Below are 17,626 nucleotides of genomic sequence, written 5' to 3' on the forward strand. Positions count from 1 at the left end.
CAGGTGGTGAGGGTAGGCAACAACGCATCCACCACGCTGACCCTCAACACGGGGCCCCTCAGGGGCCGCTCACAACTCCAACACCATAATTAAGATTGCCGACGGCACAACACTGGTAGGCCTGATCACCGTCGACGATAACGCAGCCTATAGTGAGGAGGTCAGAGACCTGGCAGTGTGGTGCCGAGACAACAACCTCTCCCTCAACGTCAGCAAGACAAATGAGCTGATTGTGGACTACAAGAAATGGAGGGGCGAGCACGCCCTCATTCACATTGACTGGGCTGTAGTGGAGCGGGTCGAGAGCTTCAAGTTCCTCTGTGTCCACCACACTAACGACCTATCATGGTCCAAACACACCAATACAGTTGTGAAGGGGGCACAACTACGACACTTCTCCCTCAGGAGGCTGAACAAATTTGGCATGGGCCCTCAAATCCTCAAACAATTATACAGCTGCATCATTGAGAGGGTCGGCAAGTGCTTGGCATCCGACCGTAAGGTGCAACAGAGGGTAGTGCGTACAACCCAGTACATTACTGGGGCCGAGCTCACTGCCATCCAGGACCTCTATACCAGGCGGTGTCAGAGGAAGGCCATACAAATTGTCAAAGAATTCAGCCACCCAAGTCATAGACTGTTCTCTCTGTTACCGCACGGCAAGTGGTACTGGAGTGCCAAGTCTGGGACCAAAAAGCTATTGAACCGCTTCTACCCTCTAGCCATAAGACTGCTGAACATGCTGCTCTGACTATTTGCATTGACTCCCTTGCACCGGCTCTATGCACACTCAATTGACTCTACCCACACACTCACAAATACTACACTGACACTCCAACACACACATACATAAGCACATGCATATTGACGCCACATACACACACACTCACACAGACACACTTTCACACTCTTTTCACGTTCTTCACATACGCTGCTGCTGCTACTATCTATCCTGATTGCCTAGACACTTCTCCCTCTACCTACAGTGCCTTCAGAAAGTATTCATACCCCTTGACCTATGCCACATGTTGTTATGTTACATCCTGAATTTAAAATGTATTAAATATATTTTTTGTCTCACCCATCTACACATAATACCCCATATGACAAAGTGAAAACGTGTTTTTAGAAGTGTTTGCAAATATCTCATTTACATAAGTATTCACACCCCTGAGTCAATGCATGTTAGAATCACCTTTAGCAGCTATTACAGCTGTGAGTCTTTCTGGGTAAGTCTCTAAGAGCTTAACACACCTGGATTGTACAATATTTGCCCATTATTCTTTTCAAAATTCTTCAAGCTCTGTCAGATTAGTTTTCAAGCCTTGTTATAGATTTTCAAGCAGATTTAAGTAAAAACTCGGCCACATTCACTGTCTTCCTGGTAAGCAACTCAAATGTAGATTCACGTTTTAGGTTATTGTCCTGCTAAAAGCTGAATTAATCTCCAAGTGTCTTGTGGAAAGCAGACTGAACCAGGTTTTTCTCTAGGATTTTACATGTGCTTAGCTCCATTCTGTTTATTTTTTATCCTAAAAAACATCCCAGTCCTTAACGACTACAATTATACTCATAAGATGATGCAGCCACCACATAAGATGATGATTAAAAATATGGAAAGTAATGTGTTGTGTTGGATTTGCCCCAAACATAACGGTTTGTATTCAGGACATAAAGTTCATTTCTTTGCCAGATTTCTTGCAGTTTTACTTTAGTGCCTTATTGCAAACAGGATGCATGTTTTGGAATATTTTTATTCTGTACTGGCTTCTTTCATCCCACTCTGTCATTTAGATTAGTATTGTGGAGTAACTACAATGTTGTTGATCCATCCTCAGTTTTCTGCTTTCACAGCCTCTTGAGGATACCCTAGGATAGGGGGCGCCACAGCGCATTTTGAAAAAAAATCGTTCCCATTTTCAACGGCCTACTAATCAAACTCAGAAGCTAGGGCATGCATATACTTATTATATATGGATAGAAAACACCCTAAAGTTTCTAAAACTGTTTGAATGGTGTCTGTGAGTATAACAGAACTCAAATGGCAGTCAAAACCCCGAGACCGATTGAAACAGGAAGTGGAATTCTGAATTGTGGACTCGACTTCTCATCTTTCCCTATTAATCACACCGTTAACAATGGTTCAGTGAGCACTTCCTATTGCTTCCACTAGATGTCGCCAGTCTTTTCACAGTGGTTTGAGCCTTATACAGTCGAAACTCAGTGAATGACACGCATTGGAAATTGGTCACAGGGGATGGGCCATCACCATTATGACGCCGGCGGCCATGTCTACCCCCACCTTTGGAAACGGTTTTAAAGGCAATTAAATCATCCCCCTCGAATCTTATTGGCTCTCTTGGTGTTACAGGCCCTGAAGATTAATGTTTTACAACGTTTGACATGTTTGAACGAACCTACAGGCGGGAGAATCTCATTTTATCCGGAACTTCAGCCCTGCGCTTGGAGAGAGCCATAGGACGCGCTACCAACAGCAGGCTAATGGAACGTGAAGTATGGACTTTTTGACCGAAAATACATCTGTTGTGGACCTGGGATGCTTTCTGATGAAGACAACTAAAGGTAGGCGATTATTGACAATATTATACAAGATGAGATGTGACATGCGATTGTTTCCAAGATGGCGCCGAGCTCTGTATATTAGCTCATTTTCTGAGTATCGCATCTCCTTTTATCGCAATGTGTGATTACCCAGTAAAGTTAATTTAAAATCTGGTATGACAGGTGTTCTCAAGAGATATTCATCTATAAATGTTAGATTGACAATATAAATTAAAAAAATCGTTATCGGATAGTAATTTAGGGAAATGTAGCATTGTTTACCGGGACGCATTTGAGGGGAAATTATTTAGTCAACGTCAGACGCCGATGTAAAATGCTGTTTTTATATATAAATATGAACTTTATTGAACAAAAGAATGCATGCATTGTATAACATGATGTCCTAGGGGTGCCATCTGATGAAGTTTGTAAAAGGTTAGTGCTGCATTTAGCTGTTTTTTGATTATATGTGATGCAAGTGGTTGGTCGGAAAATGGCTATGAAGCTGCTTTTTACGATGGACTCATCTAACATAATCTAATGATTTGCTTTTCCTGTAAAACCTTTTTGAAATCGGACGACGTGGGTCGATTCAGGAGAGGTGTATCTATAAAAAATAAAAAATAATAATAATTTTTTTTAAAAGAAATTATGATTTTTTTTTTAATGCTAATTGGCGATATGATTTTTCGCTGGATTTTGATCCCGCTGACGGGATGAGACGCTGAAGATTAAACTCTGTAACTGTTTTAAAGTCACAATTGGCCTCATGGTGAAATCCCTGAGTGGTTTCCTTCCCCTTCAGCAACTGAGTTAGGAAGGACACCTGCAACTTTGTAGTGACTGGGTGTATTGATACACCATCCAAAGTGTAATTAATAACTTCACCAATAGATGCGAGGCATTGGAAAACCTCCCTGGTCTTTGTGGTTGAATCTGTATTTGAAATTCAGTGCTCGACTGAGGGACCTTACAGATAATTGTATGTGTGAGTCATTAAAAAATCATGTTAAACACTATAGTCCATGCAAGTTATTATGTGAGTTGTTAAGCACATTTTTACTCCTGAACTTATTTAGGCTTGCCATAATAAAGGGGTTGAATACTTATTAACTGAAGACATATCAGCTTTACGTTTTAATACATTTAATTTGTTTTTCTTTTTTGCTATTTTTTCTTACTTTTTAACTATGCATTGTTGGGGAAGGGCTCTTAAGCATTTCACTGTAAAGTTGTATTCGGCACATGTGACAAATAAAAATGTTTCTTCTATTCCCTCCTCTTCACTCCTCTACTCTCAGTTGGTCCAGTCACTGACAGATCCGCTCCTTCTATGATTGACATAAGTCCTGTCACACACACACACATTCTTCTACAACTAACCTTGTGGAGAGAAAAAATTAAGTTCCATTCAAAATCCTATATTCCCTAACCTTAACCATGACCTTAACCCTAAACCTAACCCTAGCTCCTAACCCTAACCCTAAAACTAACCCTAGCTCCTAACAATAACCTAAAACCTAATTCTAACCCTAATTCTAACCTCAACTCTAAACCGCCTAGAAATAGCATTTGACCTTGTGGGGACTAACAAAATGTCCGCAGTTGGTCAAATTTTTGTTTGTTTACTATTCTTGTGGGGAGTTCTGGTCCCCACAAGTATAGTTAAACATGTCCACACACACACACACATATAGAGAGTTAGTTATGTATTATGTATGCATCTGAGTAGGAATATGATTAATATTTCCCACATACCAGCATTTGGCATCAAAGACTCAAAGCTCTACTGTACGCTACCTACACACACACGTACGCAGGCACGCACACATTAATACACGTACACACACACACACACACACACACACACACACACACACACACACACACACACACACACACACACACACACACACACACACACACACACACACACACACACACACACACGCAGCAGTAGAGCACATCAAAGCCGTCTACAGTGAGCTGACAGTGGGATGTTAAGTAGTGAGTGATAATACATAGAAACACTCGTTTGCGTTCTGCTCACTATAGATTAACCTGAAAACTGTCAACGTGTGTGTGTGTGTGTTCCTGGATTAGCAGGATTAATTTATCTGACATTGATTAGCAGCCACGGGAGGTGTGATGGTGAGAGTGTGCATGAATAAATGCATGCTCATTTGAGTGTATCAAGATGTGCCCTTAGGGTTTACTGTGTGTGTGATTTCATGATAGCAAGAGAGGAGAGGAGGGGTAGAAGGAGTAAGGAGGGAAGGAGAGAGAGAGAAAGATAGAAGAGAGGAGGGACTGAACGACATGTCAGACAGAGATGCAGGAAATAATCAGCTGTTGGGATAGATAGTGGCTAGATAAATTTATAGATCTATTGTTAGATCAAATGGAGGCTCCTAGACAGTAAGTTAGGTGTAAATATGATCAACTAATGAGAGCGAGAGAGAGCAAGAGAAAGAGAGAGAGGGAAGGAGAGAGAGAGGGAGGGAGATATGGAGATATGGAAAGAGTGAGGGGAGACAGGAGAGGAGAGAGAGGCTGATAGAATAGAGGAGAGTGAAGTAGCTATTGTCAGACACCTTACATCCCTCTACAGCCTGAAGACTGACACACACACACACACACACACACACACACACACACACACACACACACACACACACACACACACACACACACACACACACATATATATATATACCTCTGCCTGCCAAGCGCAGATAAAGGCAGGATGAAAAATGATTAACAAAGGAAGGCAGAGAAAGAGAGAAAGAGACATGAATCACTATTTCCCTGAAAGAGCTGGCACACCTGAAGGAGCAGACCGATGGAGAGGAGACCCACACACACAGTGCAGTGATCTGTTTCTCAGTGCTGATGATACAGAGATGGTGCTTGCTGTGATCTTAGGAGTTCCAGGTTCAGTTCTAGAGAGTTCTACGGAGTTAGAGGTGAGTTCCAGGTTCAGTTCTAGAGGGTTCTAGGGAGTTAGACAGGAGTTCCAGGGCAGTTCTAGATGATTCTAAGTTAGAGGGATTTTAGGGCCTTCCAATGCAGTTCCTGTAGTGCTGTCTATGCTTTATTTATCCTATCCGTGGTCTGTAGTTTCTATCAGTAACAACATCATACTTCAGTCAATGTTTTCAATGTAAAATTTCAATAAGCAGGATTATCACTGAGATTTGCGTAATGAAGTAAGTTTCCTAAATGATCCTCTTATGATGAAGTCCATATTAATGTGACAGATGGTTGCTGGCATTTAGGCTGATGATTGAAGGGTTGATACACTGCAGCCTGCTGAGAGATGACAATCTGACAGACTGCAACACTCATCATCATTAGGCTTATAACACTGTCAGTACTCAATCATCACCATTCTGCCTGTCATACAGTTTCTATGGCAGAGGATGTAGAAACAACATGCAGAGGATGTAGAAACAACGCGTTTGATTGATACACAATTCATACTCAGAGATGGTTCTTCCCACAGATAGAGGGAGCTGAAATAGAGTTTCCACACAACACACACACACACACACACACACACACACACACACACACACACACACACACACTGACCCTCTCCTCCCTGTAGAGACTAAAGGAGTTGAAGCAGAGGGAGTTTGCTCGGAACGTTGCGTCTAAGTCGTGGAAGGACGACCGCAAGCAGGAGAGAGCTCTGAGACGCCTGCACCAACTAGCACTGCTACGACAACAGACACACAGGTAAGAGAGAGTGTGTGTGTGGGTGGGTGGGTGGGTGGGTGGGTGGGTCGGTGGGTGGGTGGGTGGGTGGGTGGGTGGAGACCTGCACTGCAAGGAAATCTCTGATACACACATACTGTCCACATACGCTCACTTGCACACACTCTGTCAGTCTTTCTGGTCCTCAGAGTGATGGATGTAAGAGCTGGCCTAGATACTGTAAACACAGGTTAATATAACATGAACACTCACAGTAAACTGCATAATATGGACAGTGTTTGACATTTTCACTAATTGTATATTTATTCTGTTCTCTGCTCTGCTATCCTCTCGTCTCCACCTCTCCTCTCCTTTGCACCAGGGTACCAGGCCAGGTTGTTAGGTTCCGAGGGACAGTGAGAGCTGAGATCCAGCATTCAGAGAGACACTGTGGAGAGAGAGACAACAGACCAGGGGACCACCATGTCCCCTTGACCCAAACAGGGTTAATCCAAACCACAGGGAACTCCCAGCGACCCGCTGTTACCCTACCTCTAACCCAGCCCCAGACCATCCCTCTCAGCCTCCAGGTAGAGGACTCCCCCCAGCTCCAGACCAAGCCTCTCTCCAACTCCCAGCCCCAGCAGCCAGAGGACCCTACCAACATACCCATCTTCTCTGGAGGGCCCATCCAAGCCTCCCCACCCCCAGCCTTGCATTCCAGATGTGGACCTTCACTGGAGGATCCCCAGCCTCGCCTGAACAGCTCTCCCCAGGACCCTGCCTTTCCGTGGGGCAGAGGCAGAGGAAGGGTGGGGGTCTCCTTCTGTTTCTCCAGGAGGGGCCCAAGGCTAGAGCCATCTGCCTCTGTCTTCTCAGACCAGCAAGAGGAGGAGGGGAGTGGAGGAAGAGGGCAGATGAAGAAGGGAAGGGGAGGAGATGAGCTACGCCTGTGTCACCCAGACAACCTGTTACTAGGGCAACCAACCAACAGCCTTCACCCCGGAAACAAGACAGAACCCTCAGGCAGGGAAGAGGGGGAGGAGAGAAGAGAGAAGAGAGGAGGGGAGGAGAGAGACAGGTTCTCTGCTAGCCATGACTCAGGCTGTCCTACCCGGAACGCCAGACTGAGAGAAACAGACCAGAGCCCTGAACACGGGACAGCAGATGAGAGGGAAGAGAGAGAGGAGGGGGAAGAAAGGGAGGAGAGGAACAGGAGTACAGAGCACAGACAACAGGGCCATGAGGTGAATCAGACTCCTATGTCTTCTTATCTCCATGTGGTTACCAGAGACGGATCCACCCATCTGCGATGGCCAGTAAAACTGCTGCAGTTTACCACAGCCAAACCTCACCTCTCCTACAGCTGCAAGCCCACACACTGGCAACCCCACACCAACCCACTACACTTTAACCCTGAACACAACCACTGTCAAACCAAGTCACACTGTAACCACTCAGCAAGCCAGCAGGAGACAGAGAAACACACAGAGTCCGACTCCCTCATGTTCTCTAGCTCCCAGCCTCCTCCTCAGGACACAGAAAATGTAGAATCCTATACAGATCTATATACAGAGACAGGCGGGACAGATGAGAGATCCTCATCATCCTGTCACGTTGTAGAGAAGACAGAAGCACATGGAGTGACAGCAGCCTTCCAGGCAGAAGCAACAGTGCCAGAGAGTGGAGGTGAATCTGGGTTCAGATGGCACCACCCCCTCTTCGGGAACGGTGACCCCCTTTGTGGTGACAACACTCACACAAACCCCCACAATCCCCAGGAAGGCAGATTAGGAGGACATGTGAGACAGGAGAGAGAACGAGCCATCAGAACCCCCAGGCCTAAATTAGAGGCTGTCATCCAGCCCCGTGCCGCCGTGTGTGTGTGTGCAAGCGAGGTTAGATGTGTGTGTACGCACGCTGCCAGCTCGCGCACACACTCCGTGGGCGGTTCAGTAAGCACTCTGACAGATATGTCATGCCGAAATGTAAACGACAGCACAAAGAAGAAGAGGAGGAAAGGGGAAAGGTATAATGGGACTTCAAACAAGTGTGAGGGAGAGCGGCAGCGTCTTAGGAGCGTCATAACCTCTGTTTCCACCTGGTGGGGCGGAAAGAGGAGATGTGACGGAGACAGAGGGGGAGAAGGAGACAGGGAAATAGAGCGGGAGGGAGAGACGGGCGGAAAGAGGAGAAGAAAGGCAGGGGGGAAGAGGAGGAGGGGTAAGAGGAGGAGGGGTGGGACTCTGTGCCTGGTGGGGGAGTGTGACTCTGAGTCTGTGCCCTGCTCTGACAGACAGAGGCTTCACAGGAGTCACAGTAGAGACCAACATCACTATATCTATAACTCTGCCTCCCTGTTCAACACAGCACAAAGAGTCAGAGAGAGGACGGAGTATTACAGCTCAGAATCTCAGCTGTATAGAGAGATAGTCAGAGAGAGAGATGGAGAGGTAGAGAGAGGAGAAAGGGAGGGATGGCCTTTCAACTGGTGTTCAGACTCCTCTCTGTGTTCTACTTCCGGGTCGCCCTGGGGAAAGGCTCACAACCTCCCAGTGGCATATGGTCTCCACAGTTGCAGCGGGGACAAACCAGTCTACAGTCGTCATGACAACATCCCTGGTAGCAACATTTCCTGTAGCCCAGTGAGGAAGAGTAAATACATCCACAGAAACAGGAAATACATGAATAGAAAGTGGTCAGAGAGTGAGGAGTGGGAGAGAACAGAGAGTGGGAGGAGGGAGAGCTGGGATGGCGGGAGTAGAGGCTGGTGGGAAAGAGGGAGCAGGGAGAGGGGTGGTAGGGAGAGAGGGAACAGGGATAGGGGAAGTAGGAGGCATGGTTTGGTAAGCAAGGGATCCAACCCTGGAGAAGTCAGTGGAGGGGGCTGGCATGGGTATCTCTTGGCCCCCAGTCACAGGACTCTGGAGGGGGACAGGGGATGGAGGTCTAGTCCTGGAGAGGTCTGGGACAGGGGACCAGGGAACTCAAGCCCAGACAGATGTACCTGGGGCAGCAGTGACAGTTGGGAGGATAGGAGGACATACTGCAGGGAGGACAGATACAGCTGGGATGACAACTGGGAGAGACAGAGGTCCACTGAAGGTAGAAAAAGCTGGAGCAGGTGGGAGAAGGGATCACAACCTAGCCCCAGCCCTGATCGTTTTAGCTGGGACTGGGTTACCAGATGCCCTGACCATAGACACAGCCCCAGTCCTGGCTCCCAGTCTGTCCCCAGTGTGCAGGTTACCAGATGCCCCATCTCCAGCACCAGCTCCTGGCCTGATTCTAGCCCTGACTGGCTGCCCCGACGGCCCAGCCCTGGCTCCTGTAGCAGCAGCACCAGTGTGTCAGACCTGAGTGGGGGGTGGAGTAGTGTTAGTACCCGCTCAAGACTCATCTTGACTGGGAGAAAAACAACAGGGGTGCCCAGGCGAGCACCATCTCCCTCACCCACAAAGGAGAAACACCAAGCCCCCAGCCTCAAACCTACTCCTCCTAGACCTCTGTCCAGCACTGATACCACCCATCCACAGGACAGGAGCCCCAACCCCACAGCACAGCCTACATGTCTCTCAGACAGAGAGCCTAAAGCCCCCCCAAAGCCCAGAGAGGGGAACCCCAGCAGAACTCTGCACCTGCCACTTATCGGGAAACTACCAGCGATCAGGAGAGGAACTAAGAGACGAGGGGCAGAAAGAGAGAGGGAGGGCCCTGACCAAACAGAGAAACAGGACCACAATCAAGACCACGTCCAGACACAGGACCAGGACCACAACCAAGGGAAGGAGAGTATGAAGAATGGAGCGGTTCAAAGTGGTCGACCGTGCCCTCAACCCCTCTCGCCTCAGAGCCTTGAGAAAACTGGAGAGGACTCATCCTGTCCTTCCCTGACATCACATCCTGCTGTGACCTCATATCCTGCCCTAACTTTACCTCACAGCGGTCAGTGGTCACAAGGCCCCTCCCCTCCTCTGGCTCAACAGCCAATCAGTTTCAGCGCTGAGGAGATGGGCAAGTATCGCTGTCTGCAGGAGCAGGCACGAGAGCACATGCAGAGACTGCTACAGGGGACAGAGACACACACACTGGCACACACACACCATACCCCCTCCCCAGAGCCATACACACACCCCACACACACACGTACACATGTGGCACAGACTCAAGAGAAAAACACACACGCCACTTCCCTAAATACCTCTCTAAAGCTAGACGCACACCCCGTACAAACACAGCTCTTACAGACACACTCTACCCCCAGCCTCCCCCCTCCTCATCCCCCTGTCCCCATACCCCACCCTCCTCCACTCACCCTTCATCCTTTCATTCTACAACACACATCTTTTAGTATGGCACTCTCGTCACCCTCCTCTACCTCTTCCTCTCTCGCCTCCCACACCTCACCACCTCATCACCTGACCCTCCTACACCCCCCTCTCCCCCATCCATTCTCTATCTCTTCTATCTTTCCCTCCATCCTACTCTCCCATCCTCCTCTACATCTCCTCCCTCCCTCTGCCATCCACCCCTCTCCCCTCACCACTCTCTCCCCCCTCACACTGCCACCGCCGAGACCACCGTATCCAGAAAGACTTTGGTCATTGAGGTTTCAACAGAAAGCATTATGATGCTCTCTGATGACATCACATAGTAATACAATGCCATGTTAGCAACTCCTGGACAATTATGTCCCATACAGTATAACAATCCACAGAATTTTCTTAATTTGTGTGTGTATGTGTGCATGTGTTTTTGTATGAGTGCATGCGTGTGTGAGCATGTGTGTGCATTTCGTCGCTGTCTGATGAAAACCTTTTAACTCCATTTTTGCCCATTTTCATGTTTATACATGTATTGGAAGCATTAACTCCCCTCAATGTACTCAAAATAGCTTCTGAAGTTTCATAATTGTATGTTTGTTAATAAAAAAGAACACATTTAAATCCTGAAAAGTTGGAGATTAGGTTTTCCTTCGACAGTGACTGTGTGCGCGAGAGAGAAGCTCCTTTTGATCCCCATTTAAGTATGAATCAAGGGAAACCGTGCACCTGCTAAGACTAGCTGGCTTTCTCTCATCTCTTTCTTCCTCTCTGAACGTTAGGCACACTGGCTTTCTTTTGAAGTACCGTAACACCTGAGAGAGAGCGACAGACAGACAGACGCTCAGGCTGTGAGCAGAGCAATAGGCCCAACCCCCACTCCTACACCCGCCCAAGGCCCATTCAGCCCCAAGCACAACACTGGACACTATGGAACACAAAGCTTTTACTATATCATGCTAGAATATCCAAGGTCTGAGGTCATCTGCCTTTGGCCTAAAGAGCAGGAACCCAGACTTCACCAAAGACATCAGAAATACAGACATTGTCATCCTACAAGAAGCATGGTATAGAGGAGACAGACCCACTGGTTGCCCTCTAGGTTACAGAGAGCTGTTAGTCCCATCCACCAAACTACCAGGAGTGAAAAAGGGAAGAGACTCAGGGGGTATGCTAATTTGGTGTAAATCAGACCTAGCCCACTCTATTGAATTAATCAAAACAGGAGCATTTTACATCTGGTTTGAAATAACAGAGAAAAATGTTCTCCTGTGTGCTACTTGTATACCTCCACTAGAATCCCCATACTTTAATGACAACAGCTTCTCCATCCTAGATGGGGAGATCAACCCTTTTCATATTCTAGTCTGTGGCGACCTAAACGCCAGAACCAGTCAAGGACCTGACACTCTCAGCACACAGGGGGACAAACACCTACCTGGAGGTGACAGCATTCCCTCCCCAATATGCCCCCCCAGACACAACTTTGACAAAACAACCAACAAAAACGGGTCACAAATCCTGCAACTCTATCGCACGCTGGGTCTGGTAGGTTTTGAGGGGACTCCTTCAGTAGATACACTTAAAACTCATCCCTTGGCAGTAGTACTGTAGACCACTTTATCACCGAACTCAACCCAGAGTCTCTCAGAGCGTTCGCAGTCAGCCCACTGACACCCCTATCAGATCACAGCAAAATTACAGTTGCTTGAACAGAGCAAAACTCAACATGAGGCGTCAAAGCCGAACAAACTGCATGCTATTAAGGAATGTTATAGATTGAAGGAAAGTAGTGTAGAAACCTACCAAAAAACAATTGGCAAACAAAAATGTAATCCCTCTTAGACAACTTCCTGGACAAAACATTTCACTGCAATAGTGAAGGTGTAAACCTGTAGTAGAAAGCCTAAACTGAATATTTGACCTTTCAGCTTCCCTATCAAATAAAACAATTCCAAGCAGACAACCTAAGAAAATTAACAACAATGACAAATGGTTTGATGAAGAATGCAAAAACCTAAGAAAGAAATGTAGAAACCTATCCGTTCAAAAACAGAGACCCAAAAAACCTGAGCCTACGTCTTCACTATGGTGAAATATTAAATCACTACATAAATACACTAAGGCAAAAGAAGGGACAGCACATCAGAAATCAGCTCAATGTAATTGAAGAATACATAGAATCAAACCACTTCTGGAATCAACACAAAGAGCTATCTATCCAAAATGGAGATGTATGGATAAACCACTTATCCAATCGTTTTGGTCATACACTCTTAGAAAAAAAGGGTTCCGTAGGAGAACCCTTTATTGTTCCAGGTAAAATCTTTTTGGGTTTCATGTAGAACCCTCTGTTGAAAGGGTTCTACATGGAATTGAAAAGGGTTCTACCTGGAACCAAAAATAGTTATTCAAAGGGTTCTCCTATGGGGACAGCCAAAGAACCCTTTTAGGTTCTAGATATACATGCTTAGAATGTGCTAACAAAAAACAAAGAGCAAAAACGTATGCATGATAAATCACAAATATTGAATCAACTATTAAAGACAACCAGAACCCACTGGATTCTCCAATTACATTGAATGAACTACAGGACAAAATACAAACCCTCAAAAGGCCTGTGGGGTTGACAATATCCTTAACAAAATAATCAAATATACAGACGTCAGCTCTGGCACCTTCTCCAAAATTTGGAACCAAGGCCTGATCACCCTAATCCACAAAAGTGAAGACAAATCCGACCCCAAAAACTACCATGGGATATGCCTCAACAGCAACCTCTGGAAAATCCACTGCAGCATCATCAACAGCAGACTCCTACATTTCCTTAGTGAAAACAATGTCCTGGGTAAATGTCAAATTGACTTTTTACAAAATGACTGTACGACAGACCACGTAAACTGCACACCCAAACTGACAAACAAACAAAACAAAAGCAGTCTTCTCATGCTTTGTTGATTTCAAAACAAGCTTTTGACTTAATTTGGCATGAGGGTCTGCTATATAAATTGATGAAAAGCGGTGTTGGGGGGGAAAATATACAACATTATAAAATGAATGTACACAAACAACAAGTGTGCAGTTAAAATTGGCAAAAAACACAGATTTCTTTCCTCAGGTCCATGGGGTGAGACTGGGATGCAGCTTGAGCCCCACCTTCTTCAACATATATATCAATGAATTGGCGAGGGCACTAGATCAGTCTGTAGCACCCGGCCTTACCCTACTATACTCTGAAGGCAAACGTCTACTGTTTGCGATGATCTGGTGCTTCTGTCCCCAACCAAGGCCTGCCTACAGCAGCACCTAGATATTCTGCACAGATTCTGTCAGACCTGGGCCTTGACAGTGAATCTCAGTAAGACAAAAATAATGGTGTCCAACAAATTCAAATTCTATCTAGACACCATTGCCCTCGGGCACACAAAGAACTATACCTACCTCAGCCTAAACATCAGCACCACAGGTACCTTCCACAATGCTGTGAATGATCTGAGACAAGCCAAGAAGGACCTTCTATGCCATCAAAAGCTAAACATACTGGAACCAGTTATAGAACCAATTGCCCTCTATGGTTGTGAGGTCTGAGGTCTACTCACCAACCCAAAAAGTTACAAAATGGGACACACACCAAATCAAATTGAGACTCTGCTTGCTTAATTCTGAAGAAAAAAAATATCTGTGTAGAACATAAAACCCAAACTAATGCATCCAGAGCAGAATTAGGACGATATCCGCTAATGATCAAAATCCAGAAAAGAGACGTTATGTTGTACAACCACCTAAAAGGAAGCAACACCTAAACCTTCCATAACAGAGCCATCACCTCCAAAGAGATTAACCTAGAGAAGAGTCCCCTCAGCCAGCTTGTTCTGGGACATTGTTCACAAACAATAACAGACCCCACAGAGCCCCAGGACAGCAACACAATTAGACCCAACCAAATCATGAGAAAACTATATGACACATTGGAAGTAATTAACCAAAAAAACTGAGCAAAGTGGAATGCTACCTTGCCCTAAAAAGAGAATATACAGTGGCAGAATACCTGAGGACTGTGCACTGGCATAATGCAGTTTCTCTGGACCCCCCAAAGGTCGGAGTTCGCAACTGTCCTGTATATCCTACCTGAACGTGCATGACATGAGCCATTCCTCGGGCTCTCTCCCAGCTTAGATAGAAAGTTGTGTAAAACCAATTTCTTTTTTTCTATGTAGAGGCCTGTAGTTGCTACAGTATGCGGCTGCGTCTGCTTGCATTTTTGTGTGCAAATGTTTAGCACAGCCTGTAGGTCCAGGTTACAGGCCCGACTGTTTTCTATACTGACTATTGACAACCCATACAGATTTTTCTGCGACATTGTGCATTATTTGTCCATTGCGCTGCACACAATTTAAACTTAGTCTTGAATGGTGCATAGCATGATATACCAGAGATAAGGGACTGTTAATATTGCAACCACAACTCAAATGACAGTTCACCAGTATGAACAAAATCAAGAACGCAAGAACTGTTATCCACTAAAGATATATGTTTGCATCTGCCAATTTACTGGCTGTCCAGTATACAGACAACATGTCCCAGCGCTTCCTAGGCCTACAATTAAGGAGAATGCGATAGGCTCAATTAAAGATGTTGCAGAACTGCTATATTTGAAGCACCACTTCATTCTTCCCAGTTTCCCTGATGTTGCTACGGAAATCAAGCGGTTTATAACCATCCCTGTAACTGTCTGTCTGTGAAGAGATCGTTTTCTAAACTAAAACTCATGAAGAATTAAGAAGAGTTAGACTCTCGGTCTGACATGCACTTTTGAACACCTAAGTAAGCTCCACTCATGGCACTGGCGCCGTCGTAGTTCTGACCAGGTATTTGCTCACCAATATCCCCTTAATTTCAATCAGTTTCATTTTTTTCAAGGCCTGAGGGACTTTGATCAGTCACATTATTGAAGCCCAATAAACAAATACTTAGCTTCCTAGTACATATGTAAATTAAAAAGGTTTATGAATGACCTTTTGGAGGGTTACTTTGAAAATGATTTATTAAATAAAATACAAATAGACCAATGTCAGACAGGCGCATGGGCCCTCATTGGGCTGTGGGGGTATCCAGTACACCAGTGCCACGGTGACTGACCCAAACCTAAGAAAAGCTTTGCCTATTTACAGACTCCATGAGCCTTGCTACTGAGAGAGGCCGCCATAGGCAGAGAGAGAGAAGAAAGGCTATGTGCCCACTGTCAACAAAACAAGGTGGAAACTAAGATGCACTTCCTAACCTCCTGAGGGGAAAGGGCCATATTTCCTTCAGTTCACACAGACCAAGAAAGAATTTGAAAACCAATCAAATATTGACAAACTCCCTTATTTGTCAAAATACCGCAGTGTGCAATCACAGCAGCCATATTTGTGACCTATTGCCACAAGAAAAGGGCAACCAGTGTAGCACAAACACCTTTGTAAATACAACCTATATCTGTTTATTTTCCCTTGCCATTCATACTACAACTATTTTAATAATATAACATTTGAGATGTCTTTATCCTTTTGAAACGTTTGTGTTTGTAATGTTAACTATTAATTTCTGATTGCTTATATCACTTTTGTTTATTGTTTTTCACTTGCTTTGGCAATATAAACATGCGTTTCCCATGACCGTATATCCCCTTTGAATTGAAGTGAATTGAATTGAGAGAAAGAGCAGAGCGAGAGAGAAGGAAGAGAAAGTGTAAGGGAGAGAGAGAGCGCTTGAGGGATATAGTGAGAGAACGAAAGGTGAGAAATAGAGGGAGAGAAAGAGAGATAGAGATCAAGAAAAAGTAAGGGCCATCTCCATTTCGTACAGGTTAGTTAAGCATTTGTACAAAAAGGCATCAATCACATTAAAAGCTGGAAATATTGTAACTTAAACATAAAGACTATCATCCCTGGGACAACACACACACACATAAAATGGAATGCAGGAAAATGTAATAACATGTTTCCATATATCTGGTGTACAATGTCATGTAAATATATCTGCCCTGCTGAGGGGTAGAGAGACAAAGACTGACTGCATTATACAACCATGGGACAATAAAATGACTTTACAGAAACTCAATTTCTCTGTCTGCTTATTTCACATGCTATGCTCTTAGTTTTTTGGGGCTCAATGTCTGCTCTCACACACAACCACACACAAACATGCACGCATGGGCACACACAAACATTTACACACACATGTGCAACGCTCATACATATACACACACTATCTCAGTTCAGGTCCAGATGGCGTATATTGAGTAGATTACCCAGAGTGCTTTTAGAGATTTGATTGATTTGGCCTCTGTGAGATTAGGAGACTCCTGCTAGGGGTGATACACACACCTACAGTACCAGTCAAAAGTTTGGACACACCTACTCAAGGGTTTTTCTTTATTTTTACAATTTTCTACATTGTAGAATAATAGCGAAGACAATCAAACTTTTAAATAACACATATGGAATCATGTAGTAACCCAAAAAGTGTTAAACAACTGAAAATATATTTTATATTTTGGATTCTTCAAAGTAGCCACCCTTTGCCTTGATGACAGCTTTGCACATTCTTGGCATTCTCTCAACCAGCTTCACCTGTAATGCTTTTTCAATTCAACAGTCTTGAAGGAGTTCCCACAAATGCTGAGCACTTGTTGGCTGCTTTTCCTTTACTCTGTGGTCCAACTCATCCCAAACCATCTCAATTAGGTTAAGGTCGGGTGATTGTGGAGGCCAGGTTATCTGATGCAGTAACTCCATCACTCTCCATTTTGGTCAAATAGCCCTTACACAGTCTGGAGGTGTGTTTTGGGTAATTTTCCTGTTGAAAAACAAATGATAGTCCCACTAAGCTCAAACCAGATGGGATGGCGTATTGCTGCAGAATGCAAAATCACACACAAACACACACACACACACACACATCCCTGTGGTGTAAGGATGGGGAACCAAGCAGAATACAAGAGTCTCAGTAATTAGAGCTCAAGCCTCCTCTCTCCTCCTTATGACCCCTAATTGCGTGTG

At 45.1% G+C, this 17,626-nt stretch overlaps 1 protein-coding gene across 1 annotated transcript in view; it reads left to right on the forward strand.

Moving 5' to 3' along the window:
- LOC106579994 (uncharacterized) overlaps positions 1–16,680 on the forward strand; it is a 72,549-nt gene extending 55,869 nt beyond the window's left edge. The window contains exons 3-4 of the mRNA XM_014160507.3: positions 6,173–6,303; positions 6,644–16,680. Of these exons, the coding sequence (XP_014015982.1) occupies positions 6,173–6,303; positions 6,644–10,892 (4,380 nt within the window). The 3' untranslated portion in view covers positions 10,893–16,680. The remainder of the gene's footprint in view (positions 1–6,172; positions 6,304–6,643) is intronic.
- The last annotated feature ends 946 nt before the right edge of the window (positions 16,681–17,626 follow it).

This window comes from Salmo salar, chromosome 02, assembly GCF_965601325.2.
Source record: "Salmo salar chromosome 02, fSalSal1, whole genome shotgun sequence".
Taxonomy (NCBI): Eukaryota; Metazoa; Chordata; class Actinopteri; order Salmoniformes; family Salmonidae; genus Salmo; species Salmo salar.